General features: G+C 36.8%; 1 protein-coding gene across 2 annotated transcripts; it reads right to left on the bottom strand.

Moving 5' to 3' along the window:
• Positions 1–2154: 2154 nt before the first annotated feature.
• LOC307130707 (uncharacterized protein) lies at positions 2155–6300 on the bottom strand. 2 transcript variants are annotated; one of them, XR_013817072.1, is made up of 4 exons: positions 6174–6300; positions 5951–5980; positions 5482–5730; positions 2155–3746 (listed from the first exon to the last, which is right to left on the bottom strand). XR_013817072.1 is itself a non-coding variant. In XM_079823829.1 (3 exons), exons 2-3 carry the CDS (start codon positions 5564–5566, stop codon positions 2629–2631), a joined length of 1203 nt encoding a protein of 400 aa, XP_079679955.1. In that variant the 5' UTR covers positions 5567–5730; positions 6174–6292; the 3' UTR covers positions 2155–2628. The 2 variants fall into 2 exon arrangements, 1 of the variants encoding a protein (XP_079679955.1); XM_079823829.1 differs by lacking the exon at positions 5951–5980 and having other exon boundaries at positions 6174–6292.
• Positions 6301–8879: the final 2579 nt, after the last annotated feature.

The raw sequence follows: 8879 nt of genomic DNA, 5'->3' as shown, positions 1-8879 counted from the left end.
TCTTCATTGGCTGTCTGTGAACAATGTGTGCTTTGACCTGCCCTCAAACACTGGAGTTGTAGCTGAGACTGGAAGAGTTTGGTTTGTGTTGTCTCTCGGTCGATTGCTTACTCTGGGTGTGTCGGTTCCAAAACACCTGTGAGGAATTAGTTTAATCAACCAAATCTACTCCGTTCCTTCACAACATTATTTTTATTTATGAAAATTTAAATGTTTCTGCCCTGACAAGGGTTATTTTTATATGTGGTGAGGTGACATAAACTAACATATGTTTTTTCAATGCATATAGAAAAAGGAGCTTGACCAGGTGCATACGGCAACAGTCACCATAATTGCTGTTGAGGAGGAAGAGGGAACGTTACCTTTAAACCCACTGGATGCTTTGATTGTCTTTAAAGATGAGGTGGTGATATCTGCCATGTCTTCGGTCAGTGCAATACACTTAGAGTACACTAAGTTCATACAGTACTTTTGAGGAACAATTGACCTTTTACATAAAAGCTTTTTTTACATAAAATACCTTTTACACTTTTCTTTTGGTGTTACAACATAATTTAATATTTTTAAACATGTTTATGTGGTGTTATTTGGTGAAAAAGTCTGATAAGATTGTTTTAATCTTATAATTTTGACTATACAGAATACTGTATTTCTGATGTAAATGTTATATTTCAATTAGGGCTGTCAAAAGATTAATCGCGATTAATCGCATCCAAAATAAAAGTTTGTGTTTACATAATATATGTGTGTGCACTCTGTTAATTATTATTTATATATAAATACACACACAAGCATGTATATATTTAAGAAAAAAATATATTTCTATATATAAAACATTTATATTTATATATATATAATAGATTATATATATGTATATACAGTATATACATGCAAATATTTCTTAAATATATACATAAATATATATATGAATTTAAAATTATATTAAATAATAAAATCTTAGTTTTCAATATAAAACACAATTACAAAATAATATAAAAATTGTTTCAAAGAGTCAGTACCTGGCAATAGAGACACACCGCAACAGTGTGGGAAGTTCTGATAACAGATGCTTCCTTGAGTGGTTTTCCATTTCCCTTTAAAGGGATCCCCTGGTGTTAAGACTTGTATGGCTTGATATAACATAAATTATGTCTCTTATTGAAATATGTAGTAGAAAACCCATGAAAGATCCACGTTATTTAAAAAATCCATTATATATTTGGACAATAGATGGCGCCATTTTGTTTGCGTTCTAGGCGCTACCTGTTGCTATTTTTACCACAACACAACTCGAAAAATGTTTAAGAGTTAAACAAAACCAATTAATTGCTTTGAAATTGTGTGCACGTGTTTGAGTGTGTTTTAAATGCAAACTCACTCACACACACACACCAACAGATCGGCTCACGCACGCTCACACACACACAATCAGCTGTAATGTTATACTTGAGGTTGACTTGCCTAGTTTGTCACCTGGTTCCGATTCGGCAGGCCAGCACTCTCCCTGGCTGAATCCAAAATCGCCCCTAAACCCTCAAATAGGGCATCATTTGAGGGGACAGCCATTTGTAGTGGTGTCCGAAACCATAGTGGTTATTGAGTGCACTCATTCAATCTCACATTGCACCGCAATAACGAGTGTACAGCCGATGTACACACAACAGCTGTCCGAATTCATTCACTCGTTTTCATTCCCTCCTTCAAGTGAACTATATCAGTGGACTAACGTAGATAAGAGAGGATAGTGAATGAGGGTTTAGGGGGCGATTTCAGATTCAGCCGGTCGACGGCAGCCCATAACACATCTCGATTGAGACAGTGCAGTCTGTCGGATGTGTATGTGTGTGTGAGAGAGAGTTTGTGTGCACGTGTGTTTGAGTGTATTATAAATGCAATTAGAAAGCAATTAATTGGTTTTATTTAACTCTGAAACATTTTTCGAGTTGTGTTGTGGTAAAAATAGCTACAGGTAGCGCCAGTTGATTGCCGAGTGCAACCATTCTACGCCATCAACCTAGAATGCAAATAAAATGGCGCCGCCCATTGTCCAAATATATAATGGATTTTTTTAAATAACGTGGATCTTTCATGGGTTTTCTACTACATATTTCAGTAAGAGACATACTTCATGTTATATTAAGCCATACAAGTCTTAACACCAGGAAATCCCTTTAATACTCAACCAGAACAGAAGAACAATAAACATTTAGCACCCAAATGTGTATGCAGACTTTACTCGTGCCCAAATGGTCATGCCTATCTTTGGTTGATGACAGCAAATATTTATCAAAAGAACTTATGAGCATCTCCCACACCAGGAGAACAAGCATTGTTTTCTTTATTCAGACCTGTTCTACTGATGTGGGAATGAAACCTCTTTACCAATCACACCAAACATATTTATTTTGACCACAAAGAATCTGCTTTTAGTATCTGTAAGATTTACATGATTGTGTGGGCCCTGAGAAAGAGAGGGTGAGAGGGGTCAAGACTCAGCGCGGAGGGGAAATAAGATTGGGCCAGGCGGGGTCTTGTTTTCTCTTGTAGATCTCCTATTCAGATGAGTGAAGTTTTATTGTCTTATTGCACTTTAGATCTCTTGAGATCGTTCTCAGGTGAAATCCATTCTTACAATAAACAGTTGAATGGCTTTTCTCCAGTGTGAATAAACAGATGCTTTCTATAACCTGTTGCATCTCTGAAACTCTTCTCACACTGAGTGCAGTGGTACGGCTTCTCTCCAGTATGAACTCGTTCATGTGTTTTCAGGTTTCCAGACTGAATGAAACTCTTGTCACAATATGAGCACTTGTAAGGTTTTTCTCCAGTGTGAGTTCTTTGGTGCTGTTTCAGTTGGCCAGCTGCAGTAAAGCTCTTCCCACTGTCCGAACACACATGATCTCTCACTCCATCATGTGTTTTCTGGTGCTGTTTAAAATTGTTCAGCCGCGAAAAACTCTTTCCACAGAGAGAACACACATGAGGTCTCTCGCCTGAATGAACTATCAGGTGTTTTTTTAGATGTGATGATAATTTAAAACCTTTACCACACTGATCACAGATAAACAGCTTTTCTGCAGAGTGAATGCGCAGATGATAACTAAGATTTGATGATTGAGTAAAACTCTTTCCACACGGAGTACAGTAGTACAGTTTCTCTCCAGTATGAAGTCGCTCATGTTCTTTCAGGTTACTAGGCCGAGCAAAACTCTTGTCACAGTATGAGCACTTGAAAGGTTTTTCTCCAGTGTGAGTTATCTGGTGCTGTTTCAGACAGTCAGCTCTAGAAAATCTCATCCCACAGTCACAACACACATGATCTCTCACACCGGTGTGTGTTTTCTGGTGCAGTTTAAAACTGTTCAGCCGTGGAAAACTCTTTCCACAGAGAGAACACACGTGAGGCTTCTCATCTGAATGAACTATCAGGTGTAGTTTTAGATGTGATAGTAATTTAAAATCTTTACCACACTGATCACAGTTAAATGGTTTTTCTCCAGAGTGAATGCGCAGATGAACATTGAGAGCTGATGTTTGAGTAAAACTCTTTCCACACTGAGTGCATGTATACGGTTTCTCTCCAGTGTGAACTCTCATGTGTGTGTTAAGGTGTCCTTTTTTTTGGAAACTCTTTCCACACTGAGAGCAGATGTGCAGCTTTTTGGCTTTTGTTTCTTGAGTTTTGAAGTCACAGAGTTTCTTTACATCATTTAGTTTGTTTCGTTGTTCCTTCACCTCCATCTGGTCTAAAATAAACATATGAATCTGTTAGAAACAGGTCAAGGAGGATAAATGTGAAATTTAAAAACACTTAGCAGAAAACAAGACACAGTCAGTGTGAGTATAAAGTATATTTGATATGCAAAGGTCAGTTCTGTCATTCACTTGTTAATACGATTAAAACTGGGTTAGGATCATATAGTTGCATTTCTCTGTCATTTATCATCCATATACTGATTATTATTTCACACAGGGCCGGCCCGTGGCATAGGCGGAATAGGCAAATGCTAGGGGCGCCACTCATCCATAGGGGCACCAAAATGTATTACTGATAATATTTTATTAATATTCGAAATATTACCAAATAAAGCGCAAAAAAACCGTAACTAAGTCCACTGCCTCTTCCCGGTCCGCCTTATCAATCTCCCCCGCCGAGCTTGAACTGCGTCAGAAATAGAATGCGCGATCAGTTTAATGTTAGGGAAATTTGTTGTGTCGCGTCGCCTCTCGCCGCATCTAACGCAGACAGCTTTGCTTTCATTTTGTAGGGTGCTTGACCACTCGCGCCAGGTGTAGACACAGTGAAAGTTGCCTGATATTTATGACGGATGGCCGGATTGTAGAGTCAAAAAAGACAGAAGCCCTCTGATGCAGGGAAGATAAGGGATACACAGCAAAAAATGCTCTTCTTACTTAGTATTTTTGTCTTGTTTCTAGTCTAAATATCTAAAACTTTTTAAATCAGGATGCATTTACTAGATAAGTAAAATGACATAAGATATATTTTCATTGACAAAATTAAGTGAGTTTATGCTTAAAACAAGCTAAATGATCTGCCAATGGGGTGAGAAAAATAATCTAGTTTCTGATTGAAATCTTGTTTCTTGTTTCTGTCCCAAACTGAAATAAGATCATTTTTCTCACCCCATTTGGTAGATCAACCCCCCCAGAAAACAAGAAAAAAATATCTTGTCATGAATAATGTCCATAGAGTTGTTTACTTCGATGTTTATTAGCGAATTAATGGTTAAGTAAATGTTTATATAATTAATTATGGTGTTTTAAACAAGTGAATCTTGTTTCACACACACATGATCTTATTATTAAATTGCAAATACTATCACTTTTTGAATAGCCTAATGTTTTTACTCTACAGACGTGCAGTTTTAAGGGGACATATGGACATTTTAAAATGTATTTGCCGAAATTAGTAATGATATTTATATACAGGTTTATTTAAAATGGCAACATTTGATTTAAATTTCACATTAAATATCTACATTTCTCAGTTTAATTCATGGTGAAAACATGAATGTACGTAGTTAAGTGAAAGATTGCTGCCATCTACTGGAAGACAAACACTTTTGCTAGTTCTCAATGAATAGTTTGTGCATGAATGTTAGATGCACTTTTGCTATTTGTGTTTGGGCTGTAATGTGGCGTAGGTGCTATTTTTGTATAGTTTAACTATCATCAGCCTTTTAAAAAATAAAATAATAATAATAATATCATGAACATAATGACGGGGTAGAATGGACTGGACAACATATAAAACAACAACATTAAAAATAAAAACATTAATGCATAACAAAAATTAAACAGTAGTAATTCCACAACTTAGACTGATAACATGTAGTGCTAAACCTTGATACAAGGGGCACCAAGTAAAATCTTGCCTAGGGCAGCAAATTGGTCAGGGCCGGCCCTGATTTCACAGCTACTAAAGCAGTCAATAATGAAGAATCAAGAATGGACACCAACCTATTTGTTCCTCAGTATCTTCATGTTTTATTCTGGATGGTTCTGGATAACTCGTGTCTTCAATCTCCTCTTTAATAAACTCCATCTTTAACAGTCACACAGATTTCAGCTGCTACACCTGGAGTTTGTCCTTCTCTTGTAGGATGATGTGAATATTCCCAGTATTTATTGGTGAATTGTTGTGGGAGGGGCTTCACTGCAGGTGTGAACTGTGATCACTGTGAGATACTGACGCCCACAGGACCAGACCTGGACAAATCAAAGATAAGTTACTGAATTTACATTTACACTTACATTAAGTAAACACATGATTTCTACCTGAATATTAAGTATTTTGATATAAATTAGATATTAATTGCATTAAAACAAGGTTTGTTCAACTCCTGTTCAAAGTCTGATACAACAGGACCATCATGTTTAACTGAGCTGCTGAAAAGCCTCTTTGTCTCCAAAAGTTCCCTGTTTTCACCTCATTCATTATGCTGATATCGGAGATCTTCTGTAAAGTGGCACATTAAGCACATTTTATTGGTGTAATAGAGTCAGAGTCTGTGAAAAACTCTCTGCCAACATATTATTACTCTCTAATAATAAACCAGGACACACAACGCATTTCATTACATTGGTCCTTAAACATGTAAACTCTGGAGCTGATTAATGTTAAACTCTGTAATCTGAGAAACATCTCTCACCTGCAGACTGGAAATATAAGGCATCCGACAGAAATATTTAACTTTTGTCCTTCATTCACGATTGTTAAACAGCGTCGCTTTCAGCTTCAACTGGATTGTCTGCTCTCGTCTGGTCTCGCGCATGCTCAGTGCGCGCGCTGTCAAGTTTCTTAAAGGGGCCGCGTATTCTTAAAGCGCCCCCAATTCAGAGTTTTCAGTCACGTGACTTTCGCGGAGCCCTGGAGGCAGTATTGCCAAGTCCGCGGGTTTCCCGCACAAAACAACACTATAGGATGAGTTGCACCAATAAGGATTGAATTAAGCAAAATGTAACGCTAATCAAGGATTTGCTGATATAGGTTTTATTTTAAATCGAGTTGTTGCACCACTTAATTTTAAACACAGATTAATAACGCAGTAAAACCGTTATAGAGCTGATAAAGCATCAGACGGAGGGTGAACCGATGCCAGACTAAAGAAGCCTTAGTGCAGCACACCCCTGTTCATTTGCTTTCCTGTAAAAAGCATGCATCATCAATAAGGTGCATATTGAATATGGTATTTTAATATCACTGTCTTACTGCATTAATACTGATACAAAAGATTTGGTTTGAACATTGGGGGGGGGGGGGGGGGGGGGGTTGAACGTTGGTATGCTGCCTGTTATTTTTTAATTTTATTTTTTATGTGTATTATTGTTATTGGATAATTTATTTATTCATATCTATCTATCTATCTATCTATCTATCTATCTATCTATCTATCTATCTATCTATCTATCTATCTATCTATCTATCGCTCCAACACGATCTCATGACAATGCGTATCAATAGTACGAGTGTGCAATCTTGTGTAATGTATACGCCAAAATGAGTTTTGCCGTGCATATGCTGGCGCTAACGTTACCCGTGTGCTCTCCCATTCAAACACCACTTGCGTTGTTTTGGTGAAAGTGCGACTCATTGGTTGGGCATTACCAATCGGTTCAATAGAGGGGGAGTATTTTTTGTCTGATTTATTATGACAAACTCATATTTGATTAGGAACAAAATTATTGTTACAAAATAAATGAATTCTACATATTTTTCATTTGATCTACTGTGATTTTCATGTGAAATATTGGGGGGGTTGCAACTGATGGATCTGAATATTGAGGGGGTTACCTCCCCCCATCCCCCCCATAAACTACGCCCCTGCTGGTGGGCAATGGAGGAAAGCCTTGTTTTGCCCTTCAGGTGGGCGCTCCTATAAGCGTGTGACGTAGTGCGAAAACTATGAATTATGCTTTTTCGAATATTACCTTTGTGGCAATGTGTTATATAGCTTTTTTGTGAATGTAGTAGGTCTGCAATGTTTTAAAGATCGACAGGCACATGTTCTTCATTGGCTGTCTGTGAACAATGTGTGCTTTGACCTGCCCTCAAACACTGGAGTTGTAGCTGAGACTGGAAGAGTTTGGTTTGTGTTGTATTTCGGTGGATTGCTTCCTCTGGGTGTGTCGTCTCCAAAACACCTGTGAGGAATTAGTTTAATCAACCTCCTATTGGTAATTCATTAATGTGATTAAAACGATATAACACATTCTTTCTGTTCATTAAATAGATCATTCAAGACTAGATGTTGTTTCTGCTTTATTTCTCATAATTGCATGATCTTTCAGAAGACAATTTAGTACACTTAGTAAATATGAAAATGTAATTCATATATTTAAGTCTAAGTCACACAATCCATCCTGACAGAGAATAAAAACACAACTTTATTTACACTGTAAGAGTTGTTGACTGTCGAGTGGAAAAACTCCATATTTGACATGAAAACAAATGTTGCTCTCTTACAACTTTTTTCATTATGAATTTGAAGGCTTGATAATCTAAGCTCCATCCACTGGTGGAATCCAGCAGCTGGTTGAAGGAATTCTGCGTGTATGTCTTTTCTGGCGCTTCTGGAAAAATCTCTTTCATTTATTAAAATGTGTGGATCCAAATCCATGAATAATTTAATCTGACTCCAATGGTATGTGATTACATTACATTTGTTATGTTTATAACTTAATCGCTGATCAAGGAATTAGTTGTAATTTAATTTAGATCATTGATTTTTCATAGTATCTATTATTTTCAAATATTCGTTCATTAAGGGATCCGATATCGCACAGAAACAATCGCGTCACCATTCTCGTGTTCACGGACAAAAAACTAGCCAATTGTGATATTAGTCAGAGGATTGCAGACAGAGTGAATATTTTACCTTTAAGTGGTCGCACCTGCTTACTCAACAAAAAGTGTAATTTTAGTAACAGACACAAAAGATTGCAGAAATAAAGGACTCCACATTGATCCATAATAAAATAATGATTTCAGAATAATACAAGATAAATCAAGATTAAGGTTAATTTTAGCCAGGCAAAAACATCAAATAAAATAATTTAAAAGAATCCATCATACACAACTGATCAGAATACAATATAAAACACAATTACAAAATAATATAAAAATTGTTTCAAAGAGTCATAGCTGGCAATAGAGACACACCGCACCAGTGTGGGAAGTTCGGATAACAGATGCTTCCTTGAGTGGTTTTCCAATTCCCTTTAAATACTCAACAAGAACGGAAGAACAATAAACATTTAGCACCCAAATATTTATGCAGTTTTTGGTTGAACTTTTCTCATGCCCAAATGGTCATGCCTATCTTTGGGGGATGACAGCAAATGTTTATCAAAAGATC

Source organism: Gobio gobio (genome assembly GCF_949357685.1).
Source record: "Gobio gobio genome assembly, chromosome: 8".
In the NCBI taxonomy this organism is placed as follows: domain Eukaryota; kingdom Metazoa; phylum Chordata; class Actinopteri; order Cypriniformes; family Gobionidae; genus Gobio; species Gobio gobio.
This window is presented reverse-complemented; position numbering and strand designations above follow the sequence as displayed.